The following is a 22,623-nucleotide window of genomic DNA, read 5'->3' as shown; positions in this document are numbered from 1 at the left end:
GGCCTCCTGCAGCAGGTTCCTGGGTACAGACCCCTCCCAGGATGGACCTTCTCCATCAGGGTCTAAACCAGGAACTGTGTGTGTGTGTGTGTGTGTGTGTGTGTGTCAGGTGGTTCAGGCCTGGTGTCTGGAAGGGCCTCCACATTTCTGAGGAGCAGAAATGCGGAGTCCAAGCCCTGCTCAGTACTCTTGCTACTAGAACCAAGAAAGTGTACTTGCTGTCCCAGAGACTTCTGGGATGTGAAGTCCTGCTGCTCCCATCTGTGGTAGGATCCTGCAGGTGGAGACAGAGAGCTGTGGACCTCCAAAGACCTGTTTAAAGTCCTCATTCCAGGAGCTACAGATGAAATCCAGGCTTCAGGAAAGAGGGGGAGTCCAGGTGTTTGCTCACAGGGAGAGCAAGTTCATTGGTTCTCGATGGAAATGGCAACCTATGACCGGGGTCACTGTGGTGAGGGGCGGGGTTTGGCCCAGAAGGTCAGCTGTCAAGGTCAGGAGGAGAACCTGGAGAGGAACCCGGCCAGGGGAACAGGGAAAGAACACACAGGATGAGCCCAAGCAGGAGAAAGAGGAGCACATCCAATGGAATTACGGCTGTCACCTCCCTGTGGACCACCAGGATCAGTGGGACCACCATGACTTCCCCTGACTAGAAGCTCCGAGCTGAAGAATCATTCAGAGCATTTAGAAGGGTCCTTGTCGAAATCAGTTCTGAAGAACTGAAGAAGCCACATGGAGGACAAGATTTCGACCCAAATTCACCATGACCTGGATGACTGAGAACCTCCACAGACGAGGTTCCTTCTCAAATTGCGGCCCAGCTGCACCAAATCCACCAGATCATTTTGGAAACCGAGAGGTGAGGAAGATCTTTGTCACCTCAATCCCACTCAGTGTGGACGGAGATCTTCCTCGCCTCATCTGACTCGGTCCAGACGGAGAAGTTCTTCCTCAGGATCTGGGGATGGAGCTTCTCTTCCCACGGAGGGGGGGGATCCTCTGGCAGGACCCTGTGACTGGAGCATGGCTGTAGCTCTCCTGCAGGTCGGAGAGGGGCGTTGCTCCCATGACCGAAAAAGCTCAGATGAAACCCGAGCCTTCCGGACTGTCCGAAAACACCAGACGCCACTGGACCGAGCCTGAAATCAGGGATGTATTGGAGGTCAAGCTGGACCTTCTGAAGCTCTCATATAACAGCATACAACAGCTACCAAAACATACATGGATACCAGTATTGAATTATAGAAATAAAAATTATATTATTCATCATTTTACTCATGAATGAATCCCTGCTAACTTTATGTCATTTGACCAAGAACAACCTTCTAAGTTTGTCTCTGCAAAGGTTGATCTTCAGGAGGTCTTCAGGAGGTCTTTCCTACCTGAGGCTATCAGACTTTTTAATTCCTCTTCCTTCAGCTGGAGGGAATCTTCAAATCTTTGCACTTAAGACCTTAAAGCACTTAATCGCTTTGATTTGGCACTTTATAGTTCTATTTGTATTTCTTATCCCCCCCCCCCCCTTTTTTTACTGTTCATACAATTTCCTACTATTATTAATTATTGTTATGTTCTATTTGAAAGTCTGGCACAACAGTTTTCTTCGATATAAATAAAGTTGTTCTTATTCTTGTTCTCATCATAAAGACACCAACAGACACATCTGCGAGGGATGTGTACGGATGTGACGCCACAAAGGGGTGAGCCTGTCTCCTGTGACGCCAGTCGTGACGTCACCTCCGGCGCTGTGAAGTCTGGTGTCGGGTTACGCCGCGCTGACGTCACCGTGCGGTTGCGTAAACCAGCAGGAGGAGGAGGAGGAGGAGGAGGAGGCGGGGAGGGAAGAGGGAGGCGGAACCCCGCTTTCATAATATTATGGGATAGTTTACTCCGCGGAGTAAGCGCGGCAACAAGTGGAGGGGGGAGGAGATTTGAAAGCAACTCCGAAGCTCCTCCTCCTCCGCCCCCTCCGCCTCCTCCTCGCTGCGCAGCTGCGTGCAGCGGCGGGAGGCGGCGCGGCGGAGAGAAGAGCCGGCCGGGGAGTCACTCACATTCCTGGCCGAGATTCAATGACTGGAACAGACACAAACAAACAGAGGGAGGGGAGGAAGGGAGAGAGAGAGAGAGAGAGAGAAAGGCAGTGAGAGCCAGACGGAGAGGAAGCGTCTCCGGAGCGTCCAGAGTCCCAGCGCGCTGCCGCAGCGCGTCCGCGTCCCCGTCCCCGTCCCCCCCCGTCCCCCCCCTCCCCGCCGGCGCGGATCGAGCCGTTGAGCCGCCGTCGTTGCGCCGTGAGCCGCGGAGAAGTTTTCCGCGGACGGACGGACATGGGAAGGCGCGTTTGCGTGCGCGTCGCCGGATGCTGAGCCGAGCCGAGCCGAACCGAGCACACCCCGCGCCGGAAGACCTTCTCCCAACATGGAGGTCAGCGGCTTCCAGCCCCATCCTGGACTCCAGCAAACTCTGCAGCAGTTCCACCTGAGCTCCATGCGCTCGCTGGGCGGCCCGGCGGCGTTCTCCGCCCGCTGGCTCCAGGACGGGAAGCCGCCGGACGCGCTGCTCCGCCTGCCCCCCCACACCCCCCCGCTGATGTCCGGGCCGCTCTTCATCCCGTCCGACCGCTCCACGGAGCGCTGCGAGACGCTCCTGGAGCGAGAGCCCATCTCCTGCTTCGTGGTGGGCGGCGAGAAGCGCCTGTGCCTGCCCCAGATCCTCAACAGCGTCCTGAGGGACTTCTCGCTCCAGCAGATCAACTCGGTGTGCGACGAGCTGCACATCTACTGCTCCCGCTGCACGGCGGAGCAGCTGGAGATCCTCAAGGTGGTGGGCATCCTGCCCTTCTCCGCGCCGTCCTGCGGGCTCATCACGCAGACCGACGCGGAGCGCCTCTGCAACGCGCTGGTCTACGGCGGCAGCTTCCCCCCGCGCCGCGGCAAGGAGCCGGAGCCGCGGCCGGAGCCGGAGCCGCGGAGCCTGGAGCTGGAGCTGGAGCTGGAGCGCACGGAGCGCAGCTTCAGGGTCTACCACGAGTGTTTCGGCCGCTGCAGGGGCCTCCTGGTGCCCGAGCTGTACGCGGCCCCCGGCGCCGCCTGCATCCAGTGCCTGGACTGCAGGCTCATGTTCCCGCCGCGCAAGTTCGTCGTGCACAGCCACAAGCGGCTGGAGAACCGGACCGTGCACTGGGGCTTCGACTCCGCCAACTGGCGGGCCTACGTGCTGCTGGACCCGGACTACACGGGGTCCGAGGAGCGGAGCCGCCTGGAGCACCTGCTGCTGGAGGTCAAGGGGAAGTACGACGTGACGGCCAGGCTGCCCGGGAAACCCTGCGGGGTGAGTCCACTCTTCTCCTCACACCTTCTCACACCTCAAACCGTTCCCACACCTACTCACTCCTCCTCACACGCCCTCACACCTTCTCACACCTCCTCACTCCTCCTCACACCTCGACCCTTTTCACACCTCCTTACACCTTCCACATCTCCTCACACCTTTTCACACTTCTTCACGTCCTCTCACATGTCCAACCTTCTCGCGAGACACTTCGAGACCTCAGGTGTTGTAGCACCTTCTCCGGGAGGAGGAGCAACATCTGGGTGTGGAGGGGCTCAACCCCCGCCCCGCCCAGGGGGACTCAAGGGCATCTGCGGTTTGATTTATGGAAGCCTGAAGTTTATTGGTGTGATGGAGAGGGCGGGAGGAGGCTTGAAATATTGGCATGTGTGCGTGCACGTGATGAAGGCCATGTGTGCGTGTGTGTGTGTGCGTGTGTGTGTGTGTGTGTGTGGGCTGGTGCGTGGGTCCGTGCTTGTGGGACAAAGGTGGCCCTTCCTGAGTCAGAGAGCAGCTGCTGTGTGGGACTCCGCTAATGAGTGGACATCGGCGTATTCATTGCCATGGCGATGCTCCAGGCTCAAGCTGCAGCCGGGAGACACTCGGCGTGGGGGTGTGTGTGTGTGTGGGGGGGGGCAGAGAGCGGGAAAATCGTGAATATTTCAGTGGCGGTGTCTCCTCATTGGTCCATCGGCCGGTCACCTGTGGGTGACTTTCTGTCGGGGAAGCAGGTGTGTGTGTGTGTGTGTGTGTGTGTGTGTGAAACTGTCAGCGGTGTCCTAGTTAGGCCCGCTCCTCGGTGGGGACGGCTCACCGGCGCTGCTCGTACATCAGCCTGACAAGCTGGCTACTAGGAAGCAGATGGGGGCCGGCAGGCTCAGCTCCACCAGAGAGCCAACCCTGGCTGATACCGTCCATTAATAAGAGTCTCAAAGGTAAACTCCTCTGTCTAGACTCCCCCCTCAGCCTGCTCAGACGCTGAGTCCTTCCCCCCCCCCTCACCCCTCCGCTCTCCTCCCCGATCCGTGGAGGCGCGTTTGATTCGGAAACATTCCTGTATTTCCTGATCGGCAGCTTGTAAATATAGACTCTGAAACGCTTCCAGTCACTTCTGCTGCTCGCAGAGGCAGCCACCAGATCCCTAGGGTGTGTGTGTGTGTGTGTGTTTGTGTGTGTGTGTGTGTGTGTGTGAGTGTGTGTGTGTGTGTGTGTGTGTGTGTGTGTGTGTGTGCGTGTCACTGGGTCTGTTTTGCATCAAATGCAGCATTTGGTCATTCAGGCTGGAGACGGCGTGCAGGGGGCGGAGCTCCGGGCCGAGGAGGTGTGGGTGTTGTGAGCAGGGCCTTGACGTGTTGTCAAGAGGCCGCGACCCCTGACCCCCCCAAAGACACTAACCCGGCCCTCCCCCCCCCGCTCTCTTCGCGGCGTCCAATCGCACGCCCTCGTGCACAGTCCGCCGACCAGATGGCCGTCTGATAAAGGGGGGGGGGGGTCCGGGCGCCGGCCGTCAGCGGCGCTACGGTCGGCACTCTGACGCCTTTTCCTGATTATTCTGAGATGAGTCGGCGTCTTGTCGCCATTCTGGAATTTTCAGTAGCGCTGATTCTGGTCACCTAACCGGTAATTATTCAAACTATCTCTGCCAATTGGCATCCATGCTGAAGTACAGCCAAGAGCAAAGCGTAGAAATACATCCTTAAGATGTAACCGCGGGGGGGGGGGGTCAAGCGGCGGCGACAACCCCATCTTTAATGGGATGGATATGAAAGGCGCTCAGCTGAAGCCAATTTACGCCATTTTTCATCCTGTCGTTCTCCTCACTTGGAGAATTAGCTTGCAAGGTGGGGCGAACCAGTCAGGCGTTGGTCCCGGGGGCGTTACTTTACTTCACGTACTCGTGGAATTAAAACCTTCACGATCCAAAGAGATGGTGGGGGTTTTCTGGCCGGAGCTTCTGGTACCTGCCTCCTCCGCTGGATTCCCGAGGCCTTCCGGTGGATCCTTTCAGCTCCTCGTCACCCGTCACTCAGGCGGACCTGGGGGGTGCGTGGGGGCGGAGGGTGACCCCGTGTCAGAGGAGTGTCAGCTGGTGTGTCGGGGCTGATGTGTGCTAAAGAGCCGCCGCCTCCTTTGTTGGCCAGCCGGCCTTTCAGAGGGCGTGAAGTGCAGTCGCCGCTCTTTGTCCCGGCCTTGTTTCTCGGGGCGGGGGGGCTCTCTCGGGGCGGGGCGCCCGCTGGGGCTTCCAGGCGGCGGGCCTGACAGTGACCCGTCCCGGACCAGGATGTGAGGTCCCGGACCCCCTAAAAACTGGAGTTCCTCAATCCTGCAGCAGTTTTTGTTTCTATATCAAACCTCCGATTCTTCTTCCTCATGGAGACGGAAGGTGCTCGGTCACGTGACTCGGTCAAGACTCGAGGGGGGGCTCCGGCTCCGGCTCCGGCTCCGGCTCCGGCTCCGGCTCCGGCTCGGCAGGGGTGCCTCCGGCAGCACAGCAGACGCCTGGATTGGGTTAGCGCCCGTCCACAGTCATCATCAGCCTCTCCTCCATCTCCTCCTGATGTCCAGGCCTGTGATTAGGAGCCGGGTCCATCTGGCGCAGAGACAGGAAATCCCGGAGTCTGCATCTGCTGCCGGCTGAGATGCTAAGCTGCTGCAGTCGGGGGTGGGGGTGGGGTTAGACTCCCATAATCCCGCAGAACTCCTGGAATGCAGGGGCCGCGGTGCACGTCACCACCAGCATCTCTTGACGGCGTCTTCTCCGGCAGACGGGCCAAGTGTGCAGCGCCGCCGTCGACGTCCCAGCAGCCCCTCTGGAATTTAGCAATTAGGAGCGCAGGATGTTGGGCGGGTGGTGTTTGCGTGTGAAGGTCTACCTCCAGGCAGGTCCCGCTCCAGAGCCGCACACCCCGACCTCCTCAATGCACCCTCTGTCTCCTTGTAACCGGCCACTATCGTACGCCGCCTCTGCTGCGGAGTGTGGAGACGTGCTAATGGAGCTGGAGGCCAACGACCCCCCCCCCCCCCAGGAGGGTTAGCTTAGACGCTAACAGGCTGCTCAGTGTTCAGACAGCAGCCGCTCCAAATCTTGTTTGTGCCTTGCAGATCACAATCGGGGCCGCTGTCAGCCCGGCTGCAACTGGTGCGCCGCCAGATTCTGCTTGGCCAAGTGTGTGTGCTTGTGTGTGTGTGTGTGTGTGTGTGTGTGTGTGTGCGCGCATGTGTGTGTTTGAAGGATTTAGAGCGCTCCCCAGCTCCTTAGGATATGCATAATTTATTTGGGATTAGGGTGGTTTACATCACCAGAGGAGTCTCTGTTGAGTTTACAGGGAGTTGGGGGGGGGGCACTCTGGCAGGTCGGTGTGTGTGTGTGTGTGTGTGTGTGTGGGCAGGTGAGTCCCCGTCAGACGCCAGGCACTCGGAGGGAGGACTCGTTCTCAGCCGAGTCTGGTCTGCCGGCGGTGCCTGTGATTGGAGGGCAGCGCTGGTTGCTAAGCAGAGCTGCGCTTCCTGTGCTAAATAAGAACTTTGTGCTCTCCGGCTGGTGGGCTCAGAGAAACACACACAAACACACACACACAGACACACACACACACACACACACACACACACACACAGATGTACACTCAGACCTCACAGGGCATGGACCTCTTATAGTACAAGTACAGAGACCTCCTCCTCCTCTTCCGCCTCCTCTTTCTATTCATCCTCCTCCTCTTCCTTTTCCTCCTCCTTGTCGTTGTCGTCCTCATCTTCTTCCTCCTCCTCCTCCTCCTCCTCCACTCAGCCTGCATCACGCTCTCCCCACCCACTGGCCGATGCCGTATTAATCTCCCCCTCCATCACGGAGACCTCCTGGTCTGACACCTCCTCCACCGAGCTATCATTGTCCACCACCTCCCCCCGTTTGACACCATCTTGACCCCCAGGACGTGCAGCTCTCCGCCGCTGAGATCTACCCCCCCCCTTCCCCCCCACGCTGCATTATACTTAGATCTCAGCCTCCACTCTGGTGAGCAGGAGCTGCATCAGGCTGGATTCGCAGTGGCCTACATTCACTCCTCCGCTCCAGGATGGAGGGATGGGGGGGGGCAGATAGCATCTCTAACTGGTCCCGGAGAGCTGCCTGCTCTGCTTCCTGCTCTCTGGCGCTCCTGGTCTGAGCAGCTCCCTCACAAAGATGGAGCGGTGCAGCTCCTCGGGCAGCCACCCGTGTCCAATGGATTCAGCACAGCTGTCCCAGCGGGCTCTGTGGGGGGCGGGAGGGGGGTCCTTGTATCTCCAGGATCTGTCAGACCGGCTCTTTGTCACAGGCTCAGCTGGCCAGGTGGACCTCCTCCCTTTGACCCTGGCAGCCTGAGGACCACCTGCCCCCAATTGTATTCTCCCCCCCACCCCCCAAATCTCGCTGTTGACAAACATCTGGCTTCATTTCCATCCCCTCCATCCCATGACCAGGAGACTATTAAAAGCCAGGGGTCTTAAGTGGCGCGTGGCCGACGACAGGAGAAGACCTCGGCGAGCAGACGCCTTACCTCGGCGGCAGAAAGCTGCTTTTCAGATTATCATCATAACCGACGTAAGCGCCTCCACTTTTGGCGCCGCTGGTCGTAATCTGCAGATGAACGAGGGAGGCCACGGGTCCAGGACCCTCTCCGGGCTCCTGAGCCAGCTTCCCATCGTCTGGAGATGATGGATTCTCTGCCGTTGAGGCAGATTCAGTGGGGCTCCTGGGAGGGGGGGCTCCTGGGAGGGTTGCTCTGGAGGCCATTGTTGCCTGTCAATGTATCTGAGGAGCCTCCCGTGGCTGCTGCTCCATGAGGTCCAGCCCATTGACGTCTTGCAGAATGAGCCCCTCCACAGAGATTAGTTGCCCCGGCGTCACCCCCCCAAACGCACACACACACACACACACACACACACACCAACGGCCCAGCCTTTGTTGAGCTGGACACCTTCTGAACGGGATCAGGAGGCTGGGCTGGACGCCCTGGCAGGAAGTGGCCTTTGTGCTGGCAGCAGGTGCAGGGGGGAGGCACGTGCATGGGCACGTGCACATATCGGGGGCCGGCAGGGGCCCGCCCCTTGTCCGACCCCGAGCCAAGAGCTGTTGAGATAGACCAGGAACCTCTGGAGATCAAGTTGAACCCTCAATCACAGACCTCCTTAGGAGCTCGGAGTAAACCAGCCCCCCCTCCCCGCACATCTGGCGAGCAGCAGCAGCAGCAGCGCCCGTCTTCACTGAGCTGAGGTCATCTCCATCCTATCGGCAAAGTGGAACCACATGAGGGGGCGGAGCCACGTGGACTCCTTCCAGACAGCAGCTGCCTGGGTTGGGGTGGAGGGGCAGGACCCGGTTCTCCACCCAGATGGGAGGAGGACGCCGCTTTCCCCTCGCCTGAAAAGTCGCCCGGCGCTCAGAGGGAAAACCAGCAACGGCCGTTCCGCCATCTTTTAGCCACTCCTGCATCCTCCTCTGCCCCTTCTTCCCGCCTCTCTGCCCCCTCCACCCTCCTCTGCCCCCCTTTGCCCGGTGACAATGTTTTCTGTCTGCTTCCACGGAGCTCAGGGTTCTCCGCGGGTTCTAGCCACGCCGCGGGTTCCACCCGCTGGAGGGCGGAGCCTCCACCCGTCCTCCCGTCCGTGAGGATTTGTCTTGCCGCGGTCCAATGGGAGGTAGCGTTGCTGGCTGCGTCGGGCGCTCCTTCGCCGCCGCCGCACACCACTGTCCTCATTACCTCCACCCCCTCCACCCCCAACCCCCCTTTGTTCTCTCGGCCTGAAACTGGAGAATACGGAGAAGTGCTGAGGCTGCAGTTGCTCGGCTGCTCGGCTGCCCACAACTTCTGCCGCACAGGAGAAAACATAGCACAGACGACCCCCCCGTACCTCCCACCCCCGTCTACATATTTCCACAAAGCCAAAGCACGGGGAGGCTGTGGTTTGATTCATCATCCTGCCCTGGATGGAGGCCGCTGTTGTGCGTGCCCCTCCAGCCCCCCACCCCCCACCCCCCACCCCCCGAGCCTGTCTGCATTCAGGCTTCCTCTCCGGGCGTCTCAAAGGTGTATTTGTGCGTTGGCGTGCCGACCAAATGCCCCCAAGGCCGGCGGCAGCGTGAAAGGTCCCATAGACCAGTTCCTGGGAGGTGTGAAGCGGCGGGCGGCTGGAGGGGGGGGGCAGTAAAAGTTTATCACCCTAATAACCCCCAGTCACGGCCCCCCTCCCCCCCCTAATGGCTCCGCCAGCCTCGGCGGGGGGGTCGGCGGAGGTCATGTTGAATTGCAGGACATAAACGCTTGATTCCAAGTGGTCGGACAAATAAAGGACGAGAACGAGAGGTAATCACTTCAATTGATTTGCCGTAAAAGAAGGTCATTGATCGGGGATCGGTGGCCTTTTCACCCCCCGAACCCCGCCTCCACGCCACCGGGCGGTCACAAACCCCGGCGTCGCCGTGGAAAGGGCACGGTTACCATGGAAACATCCGAGATACACTCACTTTTTGGATGAGACCAAACTTCCTGTCCGGAGGAAGTGGAGGTGGACCTGTCCTAGCGGGGTGTGCTTCGGTCGGTCGGAGGCCACGGGGCGGCGTGGAGGTGGCGCAGTTCGGCACGGCGAGCAAGTCGGGCAGAGCCCCTACACCTGGACGTCGCCGCGTCCCTGTCCGTCGGCGGTTTCCACGGCAGCGGGACGATTGTCGTTTTGTTCAGGAAACCGGCTTTACTGGACCGGAGGGGCAAGTCCAGAGGCAAGGAGGCCCCGCTGCCATCTGGCAGCCATAAATGGGGGGCAGGAGGGTCCAGCGGGGGTTTATGGGGCAGCGGGGGTGTGTGTTGGGGGGGTCGTTGCACTCAGGCTGCCCCCGAGCTGCTGAGCCTCCACTGCACTCTGAATGACGGGTCAGAAGTTCATTGCCTTTTTTTCCTTCCTGCATCTGCTGCCGAGGTGAAGGAGAGGGTGGCCGGGTCAGGGTCCGAGGCCGGGGAGGGGGGGCTGGGTCAGGGTCCGAGGGGGAGGACGGGGGGGTCAGCCCAGAATAACCGCAAGCAGACTACCCAGGTTAATTACAGATGTTACACGGTGCTGCAGCACCGTCAAGGGTCCGGGAGCAGGTGGAGGTGGAGCTTCCTGAAGGTGGTTGCTCAGCGCGGGGTTGGTTCTGCTAAGTCCAATGACACCAACCCCCCCCCCCCCCCCTCCCGGTTCTGGAGGCTGGCAGGGATCGTTACACCCAGCCTGACTTCATTAGTGTGTGTTTACAAAGACCTTCTCCAAAAAACTCCTCTTTATTCATCTCTTCCTTGGTCCGTTGTGTGTCAGGAAGGCGTAGCTCTGCAGTGTGAGGATCACGCCTTTGCTAGTTGAGGTGCAGCACACACTCATACACTCATACACACACTGATTTAAGGAGAAAAATTCTGGAAGTTGGAGGTTCTGTTTCCAGATCCTCTGTTTGTGTACCAAGATGAGAGGAAGTGCTGACAGGAGAAGGAGAGTGTGTCGGACCGGCACGCCCTTCCAGGTTCCTGTAACCCGACCCGGGCCTCCGGCCGCCTGCTGGACCCGGGACCCGAGTCCAACCCCAGCCGAAGGTGGCCACAGGTGTTTCTCCGCCCATTTGTCGCTGGTTTCAGCCACGAGGAAGTGATTTTCCTGTCATGGCTGCCGTGCGTGCCGGGGCGGGACCGCCCCCAGGTTTGTCGGAGGGTCTCCAGATATCTCCATGACGACGATTTCAAACCCGCCTCGGACCAGAGGTTCCACCACCCCGCTTCTTCTTCCTCTTCTTCTTCTTCTGGGGTTTTGAAAGGAGGCTGCAGAGAGGGAATCTGCTCTCTGTGCCCCTCGGCCCGTTGATTCCCCTCGGACCCCCCAGGTCCCCCCGGATGGCGAGGAGAACCGAGGGGAATGGAAGTGACGGCTGTGAGGCCGGCGGCGGCGGTTGCCGTAGCCCGGGTTGATTCAGAGCAGAAGTATGCGGTCCGTGTCTCTTTAAGAGCGCGGCCCGTCTGCAGAATGCATCAGCCTGTGCAGCAGACGGGGAGGGGGGGCGGGGGGGACCGCGGCTTGGAGGGAACAGCCACAGTCTGGGCTTCCAGCCTCCTGGCTAGACTGCTGAAAGTTATTATTGAGTTCCTGTGCAGCCCCCCCCCCCCCCTCCCCGTGGCACACTCCTGTTCCCAGAGGGGGGGGCGGGGGGGCGGCTCCGCCCTTTGCACTGACCTTACAGGTGAGAAATAAAGAGGGAAAAAGGTTTAATTAGCTGTGCTGGGTTCCTGGTTTGGGGGGGGGGGGGGGCGGGGGGGGCAGCTGCCGGCTAGCAGCTGAGGGCCGTCGGCCACCGGGCTTGGGTTACAGACATCAACCGCTTCCTCAGGAATGGCCTCGACTAGTCCAGACAAGATGGCGGACGACGCACCAGTGGGAGTGCAGCGAGCCAAATCCTGTGATTAGGATGAGTCAAGGACAGGTGGTGGTGGTGGTGGTGGCGGGGGGGGGGGGTTCATCCTCCACATCCTCCAGTCGGCCGCCGTCCCAGGTGGTGGATTCCAACCGGAGGACCGGGTCGCGTTGCATTCAGGGCCACGACGTCACGCCGCCGTCCTGCCTTTAAGCGACGCTCCGTCCGGCCGCGGCTCCACCCCCTGGCCGCCAGCGCACCACCGGGCCCCGGACCCTCCGGGCGCCGCCGAGCTCTGAAACTGGGGGCCGGGGTGGGGGGCTCCTGGCACTGGAAGGGGTATTTAGCAGAGCTCTGTTTGTTGAGTCAGAGGAGCCGGGATGGACTGTTGCTCCGTTGCCATGGAGAAAAACACTCTTGTGCAACAAAGTCATGGAGGAAAAGACGTTTCCAAGAATTTCTCTGAGTCGAGAAACAGACGGGGGAGTCGCGGGGTCCGGGAGGGGCCGCCGTCCCGAACGCCCCCGGGAGCAGACGTGTCCTCCTGCCGAGGGGAACATCTCCGGAGGACGGAATGTGTGATCTGAGGAACGGATGTTGTGGGTGTTTCATCCCCCGTTTCCCCTGCAGACAATTCCTCCGACGAGTGGAAACAAGTCCAACGCCACTTGATCTCTGTCAAGGAGCAGCGCCGACGCACCGACGCCCGTTCGGCCGCTCCTCGGAGGAAACAACCCCTGAACCCTGGTGCAGAGGTGAAAACACCGAGGTGCCGCTGGATGTTCCTCACCGCCTGAAGAGGAGAAACAGTTAGAGGTCCTCCTCTTTATCTTCCTCCTCCTCCTCCTCCTCCTGACCTGGACCTGAAGTTCAAAGCTAATTAAACAAAGCAGCATTGAGTGAAGTCCTCCTCTCGCCGCTCCGCTGCCGTCACTCATTGTGTGAGCGTCCACGGGGCGGGGGGGGGGGGGCGGGGGGTCGAGCAGCATCACCCGCTGACCCGGAAGGCGGCGCTCGGCGCTGCGGCCCCAACGGCGTCTATAAACTTCATCAGGATTTATGACTAGGGTTCAGCCAATTAGCTCCCAAACGGGGCGGAGGGAGGGGGGGGGCATCAGCTGGGCCTGTGAGCGCTGACCCTAACTTCACCTCGCCCTCTCACAGCTTTTATGGCCTCCCAGCCCCCCTCCCCCTCTTAACCTCTGCTATTCATCCCATTTCCATCTTTCCAAATAAACCTGCCACCTGCCCCCCCCCCCCCCCCCCCCTCCGGTCATGTGGCTCAGCTTACACGGTACAGCTGAGCTGCTTTGCTGCTGTGACAGAAGACCCCCCCCCCCCCCCGCCCGCATCCCCGGATCTCAGCTGATTTAGAGACCCCACCCCCCCGGAAGAAAGATGGCGTTCAGTACAAACTGACACTGATCGGGCGGCACACATGCACGCTGCTCCACAACATGTGTTTACTGACTGTGGAATAATCTGCTGTAAGCGTTGACAACCTCGGCCACATGGACAACCCCCCGCCCCAGTGGTTTGGTCCGAGTGCCCCCCCCCCCCCCCCGCTGGAGATCCGACCGTCCATCTGGTCTGTCAATCTCAGACCCCGGCTTAAACCTGCCCATCCGCCCCCCCCAGACCCCCTCCTCACCTGGGAGGAGGTGGTGAGCTTCACCTGGTGATCCAGTGGTGTGTCTACTTGGTGTGTCTGGGGTAGGGTTGGGGTGGGCAGAGTGTGTGTGTGTGTGTCTGTGGGGTTATCCAGTGACATTTTAATCGTCTTCCCCGCAGCTTTAGTATTAATCTGTGGGATTAAAACTCAGCCGCTCAGACTGTGGGCTTCTTGTTGCTGAGCGTGGGCTGGAGTCAAACCTGCAACCTCCATGCTCACTGATGCATTGGGACGCCAGCTCTCTGCTGGACGCTCTTCATCTTATTTCTGAAAACATAGATGGAGGTGAGGTTGAAATGAGGACCTCCACCTCCACCTGCACCTCCACCTTCCCTGTGTACCCCCCCCCCCCCCCCAGGCCTGCTGCACTGCAGCTGCTCCTACATTATATATGCACTAGATGTGAAAAGAAGCATAAAGGCTGTGTGTGTGTGTGTTTGTGTGTGTGTGTCAGTGTTTTGGCCTGATAACATGGTTCCCCTGAACGGTTAGGGTTACCATTGGGTTAGGGTTCATGTAGGTTCGGTTCGGATGACATTAGGTTAGGATTAGGTTCATCTCGGCAAGGATGAGGATTTCGGGGTGTTGGGCTGAACAGGGGTTAAAGGTCAGAGCCCCCAGGGTTCTGCTCCCAGCTTGAAGGAAAGATGTGTTTCCCTCAGGGTGTGAGGAGCGAACCGTGTCCTTCACCTTGTCGTATCAGACAACCCTCCCGGTCCTTCTGCACGCCGGCGCCGCCTCCTTCCGGCTCGCTCTGCTTCCGCTTCCATCTTTGCTCGTACCTGCAGACCCCCCCCCCCGGGCTGAGGGCTGAGGTCAGGCTCAGAAGCGGGCCAAGGTGTGTGTGTGTGTGTGTGTGTGTGTGTGCGTACGTGTGTCCTAATAAGGCTGTCCCCTCCTGAAGGCTAACGTTTAATTCTCCCTCTGCCACATTTCGGCCAGCAGGCTCAGACAGCTATCTGCTGAATGTGGCACTATGTGCTTCTATAAATACCCAGTCGCCGTGCACGGTGCACGGTGCACGGAGCACGTGCACGCTCTTTGGCCCGGTAGAGCGCTGACTGACGGCCAACGTGCACAGGCCCGGGCTAATAATGCAGAATCCGCAGAGATATCTATTTCACGTCTTCGGTGCAGGGCGGCCACGGCAGGATCTGAGGTCATCCTCTGAAAGGGGGAGTTATGCCAGGGTGTGTGTGTGTGTGAGTGTGCGCGTGTGTGTGTGTGTGTGTGTGTGTGTGTGGTGGTCCTCCTGTTGTTATGGTTGCAGTGTTTTGGTCTCTGGCCGTGCATAAGTACAGTGAGTATGAGTCAGGAATGTTTGATCACCAGCATGTTCCATGGATCTCCTCTGTGGACCTCTGGGATCCTTCACCTCCAGATGATCCGTGCCGGCAGCTGACCCGCGGCGGGCCTTCGGCCAGCGGGTTAACAGCAGACGGATCCCGGAGGTTTACCGTCCTGCTTCAGTAGACGTGCGCCGAGTGTGCGGCTCCGTTTCCACGGCAACATCCCGTTTGGTTTTCAACGGACAAACAGTGTCACGTGCGCGCGCTTCTGTAAACGCTCTCCGTACGCGGCGGGCCGGAGGAGGGAGCGGAAACACTGTCGTTCTCATGCCGGGCTGGTGGTCGCCGCTGAACTACAGGCACACTTCCTGTGTGGGCGCCATAGCAACCGTGGAACTACAGTCAGTGTAAACATCAACAGCGGCGAGCTATGGAGTTCCAGGCGCCTCCGACAGCATCGGGGTGCGGACGGACGGCTAAATGCACGTGAAGCTTCGAGTTTCCACCCCGAACCGCTGAGATACAGACGGAGGCTCGGAGAACACCTCCAGGGGTTCTCCCGACCTCCTTGGAGGTCCCAAATACATCCAGCAGAACCTCAGAGGGACGTCAGCGGAGGCCCCGAGGACGGGACCGGTCCCGCCTCGCTCAGCGCGAGGATCCGGCGGGAGGCTTCCCACCTGGAGGAAGAGCTGCTCCTCCTGTGTGCTCCTCAGAGCTCATGGAGTCTCAATCCAAAGACAATTAGGACAATCCAATTATCCGTGCTGTAATGCCGGCCTGCTGGAGCTGCAGGCCTGGACCTCCAGCGTGAAGGAGGAGCTTTCACAGATATTTTGGGATGTCGCTGATAACACCCTCCCCCCACCACCCCCGTGACGGCCAGACATCCCTGCCAGCGCCGCCGCAGACGCCAGGGATCACATGACCCAAACCGCCCGCCTGCCCCCCCCCCCCTCCAGTCGCCGTGGCGAGCTGGCCCGCATGCCCTTGAGCAGGAACAGCGACCCGCTAAGCACTCGTGCCCCCCTGGGGATTACATTCTGGGCTTTGGGCGGGGTAATCTGAGACCGGGTCTTGTTGCTGTGGGCTTTTTTCCTCGCTGTGCGATTGTGTCGTCGGGCCGCTTTGAGCCGCCGGGACTATTTCCGTCCTCTCCCGACGAGGCTCTCACCGGGCTCGGCCTCCCGCCGACTCCCGGACGTGGCTCGGGCTCCACAGGAGACGTAAACGTTCCTGGATGGAGGTCCCGGTCGGTGGATCTTTACCTTTTTAAGAGCAAGCACGGTCGTCGTGGGGTTGCGCTAACGGCTCAAGCGCTGCTAGCCTGCTAGCCGACCCGCGGCCGCTCCTCCGACGGTTCATCCGTCAAACAAACCGCAACCCCGCAGACGTGGAGCTCCTGGCGGCCGTGCGTGTTGATGTTCCTCGTGGGGTTCCTCGGGGTTCCTCCCACCATCCAAACACATGCAGGAGGTTCATTGGAGACCTTCCATTGTCCAGCCGTGTGAATGAGAGGGTGGATGGTTGCATGTCTCCATAGGTGGCCCTGTGATGGACACGCCTCTCATCCAATCACAGCAGGACTCAGACCCCCCCCTGGCCCCAGCTGCAGGAGGAGCACTATAGATAATGAATGAGTGAATCAGTCGAGACCCCGATGGCGGTGATGGTTCTTCACCCCCCCCGCCCCCGCTGACGGCTGCCAACCGCACCCCACCCCCACCTCCGCCCACCCTTCCTTCCCTGCTGCAGCGTCCCGGCTGCACTTCCTGCCCCATGGAGCCTCCACCGCTTGGTGTGTGTGTGCGTGTGTGTGTGTTGGGGGAGGCAGCAAGCAAGAGAAGCCAGACTCGAGTGTCTCCTGTTCCTGGCCAGCAGATGCTTATTGGAACGCCGTCCTGTCAGAGCAGATATCGATATCCCCGCTGGCACCCACTAGTGGTTGTCCCCCCCCCCCCCCATCATCCTGCCGCGATCCGGCGGTGGCGCCTGGGCTCGGCGTGCCTGCTCCTGCCCGCTCAGCCTGCAGGTCGGCTTTGAAACGCTCCTTCGGCGGCGCTCCTCAAAGGAGAAGCACACAATGGCGGGTTGAAAAGGGCAGGGCTTGAATGGCGTCTCGAGGGGGGGGAGGGAGGAGGGGGGGGCGGACTTGGCCTCGGAGCGCGCATTCCTGCAGCTCGGCACTTCCTCTGTGGTCCTGGCCCCGCCCCCTCCCACGCCACACTCCCTTCACACAGGGGGACTCGGCCAAAGAAAACTGCCGAGAGGAAGTCTGCCTCCTTCGGCGGGAGGGGGGGTTCTGGAGGGTGGAGGTTCTGGGGGTGGAGGTTCTTGTCTGGCTGGGTGCGGAAGGATGTGCGAGGCGGGTGTTGTGATTGGCCGGCGGCTCCTGGGTGGCGTCTGCTCCGCGCCCCTGTTGTGTCTGGAGCTGGAGTTCCTCCTGCAGAAGAAGACCTCGGTAATGCGCTCACGCCCCGCCGCCGCCATAATGACATACTGCGATGACATCACGGCAGCATCTCTGAGGAAACCACCCACCGCGGGGGGGCGGGGGGAGGGGGGGAGGGGGGGGGGGGGCCGAGGCCGCCCGCATTGGAGGCTCCGGGTCGGACGGGAAGTCTGGGCATTTTTAGCGGCGGGGGGGCGGAGCCAGACGACCGGCGGCACCGGAAAGAGGGCGCGCAGATGGAAATCAGATGGCGGGCAGGAACGAGCATCTAGAGGCAGATGGAGGTGAACAATGAGTGGAGTTATTATGGGATGGCTGTGCAAGGCGCGCCCGACGGCCGCGGGAGTTTCCCTCAATGGGGGCGGGGCTTAAGTCGGAGGACCATTAAGGTCACGGGATCCGCGGCATCTGGAGACACCAGGCAGGCTGACTGCTGGGGGTTCTGGAAGATCTCCCACAGGCAGGCAGGGGGGCAGACCTTCGCAATGTCCAAAACACAGACACTCACGTCGTCGTCTTGGCAACCTTTGCTAATCTGCTAATCGGGGGGTGGGTGAAGGTTTGAGGGTTTGTAAAGGTTAGTGAAGGAGAGGGTTGGTGGAGGTTCAGTAGAAATCGGTGAAGGTTAGTGAAGGTTAGTTAATGGGAATTATTGGAGGTTCGCAAAGGTTGGTGACAGTGATAGTAATTGACGGTCAGTGAGGGTATCTACTGAAGGTTAGTGAGTGTCCAAGAAGGTCCGGGAATGTTAGTTTGAGTTAGTTGGGGCTGGTGAAAGTTAGTTCGTGAAGGTCAGTGAAGGTTAATCTGAAGCATGGGCGTTCCAAACCGAGATTCTGAGTTTGGTTTCACTTTCACACAGAGCAGATGATTGGCTGCTGAGGAATGCACACCTGAAGAACACCTCCACCCTTCCAGATACACACATACACACACACACGCACACACACACACTCACACACCCTTTGAGACGTGCCTGGGTTCCTCCACCCGAGCCTGGAGGTGGAGGGAATGTTTGCAGGATGTCGTAGTAGTGAGTCAGAGGGCAGCAGGTCTGTGCGGGCCCCCGACACCTCAAGCAGCACAAGTACAGACCTGAGGGCTCTCACACACACACGCACACTCACACACACACACACACACACACACACACACACACACACACACACACACACACACACACACAGCACCTCAGATCCTACAGTTGGTGCCGTTGAATCAAGCAGCTCCATCCAAGCTCCCTACACTCCCAATTCAGGGTCCAGATCTCCAACGCCTCAGCAACACACACACACACACACACACACACACACACACACACACACACACACATATACACACACACACACACTGGTGTGTGAGCCAAGCTAAGCGCTTGCACAGATGCATCTTTTCTTCTTCTTTCTATCCAGTCGTTCCAACTGAAACCGGTTTCTGAGTGATACCACTCACCCCCAAACAGTAGCAGTAGTAAACATGCGTGTGTGTGTGTGTGTGTGTGTGTGTGTGTGTGTGAGGATGATGACGACTGACCTGGCTGTCCTCTCAGTCCCCCAGCCCTGTCCCAGCCAAGAGGGCCAAGCTGGACCAGCTGCAATCTCCGTCAGCTGAGAAGGACCGGAGAGCAGACTGGCTGCAGTCCAACTCCACGCAGAAGGTCTGTGACCCGTCAGCCATCATGTGCACACACACACACACATACACACACACCTCCAGCATTGCCTCACTGTGTCCACGGTGTGGTGCTTCGCCGCCATCTCACAATGTTTGGGTTTTGCGCCTCAGGACCTGAAGCAGAGACCTTCTGCGTTCCGGCCCTGGTCCCCCAAAGCTTCAGAGAAGGACCCGGTCGAGAGGTGAGTCACCACACACGTTAAAAACTGTCCAATCCCAAGTCCAAATGGTGCCTTCTGAAGTTCCTCGCTTCTTCTTTCTCGTCCTGAAGGTCTTGCTCAAAGTGTAAGGAGACCCCGCCTGGAGACCTCCTTGCTCCCGGGAAGGTGCCCGAGCTGCCCAACGGAGACTTTGGGAGGACGGCGACCGACGAGGGCGACTCGGAGGGAGAGATCGACGTCGACGACTGCGATGACCGTGAGTTTCCATTTCAAACTCCCGGGAGAAGATCCTCAAACCGGGCCTTCTCCTGGAGAACTGAGGGGGGAGCGCGGCGCAGCTGCTCCATCTAGTGGCCGTTTGAAGAAGTCCAGCTGCGCCGAGCCCTGGCTGATGGTCCAACGTCTGAATCCATAGCCAGTTTGAGAAGTTCTTCCAGGAGGCCCTTTGTTTGAGGAACTCCACTGAGATGTTCCAGGTCGGTCTTGTTGCCCATGTGAACCCCGTGGCTGATGTCGTCTCCTCTTCCCCTCAGGCCCAGTGCCGGCATCCTCCCGGGCCCCCCCTCCCTCCGCCTGCGGCGGGGTGACCCAGACGCCGCTCCCGAAGGCCCCGGCCCCGGCCCCGGTCCCGGTTCCGGACGGGCCGCCCCCCCTGCCGGGGGCCCTCTGCCCGGAGGTGGACACCCTCCGGCAGACGCTGTACGCCGGCCTGGACACCAAAGAAGCCCGAGAGAAGTTCCTCCAGGAGATTGTCAGGATGAGGGTGAAGCAGGAGGAGAAGCTGGCCGCCGCCGTGCAGGCCAAACGCAGCCTTCAGCAGGTGGGAACCTCCCTCCCTGACCCCTCCCTGACCCCTCCCTGACCCCTCCGACCCCTCACGTCTGCCATCTTAGCTTCTAACCTCCGCCCTCTCCCTGCTGGGTTTGCAGGAACTGGAGTTTGTGCGCGTTGCAAAGAAAGGGCGCCTCCGGGAGGCGGTGGAGGCCAAGAGGAACCTGCGGAAGGAGATCGAGCGTCTGCGCGTGGACTGGGAGAAGAAGATGCGGGAGGCCGAGGAGTCCAGCGGGCGTCTGCGGCGCCAGCTGGAGGCCCAGAGGACGCTGAGGGTCTGCGATAAAGGCTGTGAGCCCGAGCGGCTGCGGGTCAAATACTCGGCGCAGGTAAGAGCGTCGGCCGCCGCCTTTAGGCTCCGCCCCCTCGCCAGGTGTCTAACCCTCCCCCCTCCCCGACACACACACAGATCGAGGAGCTGCACCTGCAGCTGCAGCAGGCGGAGGCCGACCGCGAGCAGCTGAGGCGAGAGCTGCAGCGGGAGCGGGAGGCGCGGCAGAGTCTGGAGGCCGTGGTCCAGGAGCTGCAGGCACGGCTGGCGGCGCAGGCCGGCGCTGAGGACACACACACACACACACCCACACCCACGCACACCTAACAGCCGCGACGCCGGAGAGAGGAGCCAGTGGAGGGGGGGTTGGGCTGCAGCGTCCAGGACCAGGAGGAGGAGGAGGAGGAGGAGGAGGACGCCGCCATTTTTATCCAGGAAAACTGTCCCATGTGACACGATGGGATCCAAAACAGTCTCCTCCCGAAGTTGATGGAACAAACTAGAACGTAGCATGAGATCTAAGCATGTTGTAGAGTGTGTAAGAAGCTCCGCCCCTCCTATCCCTCGCACCACCACCCCCCGCCAGCCGGTGATACACACATCTCCAGCCAACCTTGGAGATTTGGACCAGACACCCGATGCTGCCCAAGATGTTGTATTTTGGTATAAGCTATTTCAAGATGTGCAGACACACAACTCTACTTGAAGATGGAGGGAAGGAGGAGCAGGAGGAGCAGGAGGAGACGCCGTTTTACCACTAAGTACTTTTACTACCCGCTTGCTTTGTATTACTGCGTAGAAGATGTACTTCTTGAGAGATATTGCTTGCACAGCACTGTTACTCCCCCCGGCAAGGAAAGCACCCATAGAAAACCACGTGCACGCACACTCCTGAGGTCCTGAGGTCCTGGGGTACCCAGACCCCCCCGGCCACCCAGGACTGGATATTCAGTCACTTGCTTTCATTGTGTTTTGAATAGTGCAACAGACCTTCACAGGGCCTCCAGACCTCCAGAGTCCCTGCAGACCTCAGGAGTTCTCGCAGACCTCAGGAGTTCTCGCAGACCTCTAGAGTCCATGCAGACCTCCAGAGTCCCTGCAGACCTCAGGAGTTCTCGCAGACCTCAGGAGTTCTCGCAGACCTCAGGAGTTCTCGCAGACCTCCGGAGTTCTCGCAGACCTCTTGAGTCCATGCAGACCTCCAGAGTCCCTGCAGACCTCAGGAGTTCTCGCAGACCTCAGGAGTTCTCGCAGACCTCTGGAGTTCTCGCAGACCTCCAGAGTCCCTGCAGACCTTCATGGTCCCTGCAGATCTTCAGATTCCCTGCAGACCTCCAGCGTTGCTGCAGGCCGGTCCCCAGGCTGTGTCGAGTGGAGAAGCGGTACTGGTTTTATACTGAGTTCTGTCACAGAACTGTATTCTGTAAAGATTTGCTGCCCATCGACGGGAAAGCCTTCATTTGCCGTCTCTGGTTTTTTTGGCGCTCAAAAGAAAAATGCTGTTTATACCAACAACATTTCTACATATATACAAAATATGGATATATATTTTTTTACTTTACGAAAAAGGAATTGCACTTTTTAAAGGACAGAACCTGCTCAGTGCATCGTAACCCCCCCCCCCACGTTCCAGACCACAGGATTGCTCCGATGTACATACAGTACTTCTACAGTACTGCCTCAGTACTACTGTAAATAAGATTCCCGTTACTATGTCGCCGGAAACTGACAATGAACATTATTTTTTTGCTCTTACTTGAAACCAAAAAAGAACTTATATTTGGATCTTCAGAGCTTTGTTGTCCTCGAGGGTTTGGAGGAGGAGAACCGGCGGTGGTTCTGCGGGTCCGTCCGCCAACAGAAAGGAGACTTTGACCTTTTTATGTGGAAAGATCTGATGTTCCCTTTTGGCTGAGCAGAGTCCGGACCGAGCGTCGGGCCAAAAGGGTGAAGCGGAGCAGAACCTGCAACCCCGGGTTGGACGGCTCCTCCCGCCGCAAGAGAAACACTTGTATGTCTTACTGTCTCTGGGTTCAGGCCCCGGGGGGGTCGGGAGGGTCAGGCCCCCGGGGCTTCCTGGGTTTGGATTCTTGTCTTTTCCCTCTCAAACTTGTACAATAAGAATAAACTCTCAGCCAATCAGAGCCGCCCTGAGGAGTCTGTTTTCTATCACGCCGTCGATGAATGCATTCATGTGTGTGTTTATAACGACAGGTAAAGATATTTACAGCTTATCTTTTGAACTAATTTTGACTGATTTTTTTATATATGTATGAAGTATATTCAAATTGTATACAATTCAATACAATACAACCCTGTATGACACAGTAAATTGTAAATTACATATATAAAGTTTTGGAAAAATTAGGTTAAAAATTACAAAATAAATGCCTGTTTATTTTTTTCATTTTTTTCCAGTTCATACATACCCCCATCCCGTTTATGCACCTGGAAGGGTCACCCAAGGCAAACAGGTCCCAAGTAAGGGACCAGACAGAGCACAGCTCAAAAGACCCTCATGAAGAACACACATTTTGGATGT

At 58.9% G+C, this 22,623-nt stretch overlaps 1 protein-coding gene across 1 annotated transcript; it reads left to right on the top strand.

Annotated features, from left to right (window-relative positions):
• Positions 1–2,282: 2,282 nt before the first annotated feature.
• skib (SKI proto-oncogene b) lies at positions 2,283–22,225 on the top strand. The gene is made up of 7 exons (XM_086149581.1): positions 2,283–3,327; positions 18,694–18,801; positions 18,930–19,000; positions 19,090–19,235; positions 19,513–19,799; positions 19,909–20,139; positions 20,220–22,225. The coding sequence occupies exons 1-7, from the start codon at positions 2,416–2,418 to the stop codon at positions 20,406–20,408; spliced, it is 1,944 nt and encodes a 647-aa protein (XP_086005707.1). The 5' UTR covers positions 2,283–2,415; the 3' UTR covers positions 20,409–22,225.
• The last annotated feature ends 398 nt before the right edge of the window (positions 22,226–22,623 follow it).

This window comes from Fistularia commersonii, chromosome 7 (genome assembly GCF_037954325.1).
Source record: "Fistularia commersonii isolate RoL2024-O1a breed Wild chromosome 7, RoL_Fcom_v1.0, whole genome shotgun sequence".
In the NCBI taxonomy this organism is placed as follows: Eukaryota; Metazoa; Chordata; class Actinopteri; order Syngnathiformes; family Fistulariidae; genus Fistularia; species Fistularia commersonii.
Note: the sequence above shows the minus strand (reverse complement) of the source record. Positions and strands in the feature narration are given on the sequence as shown.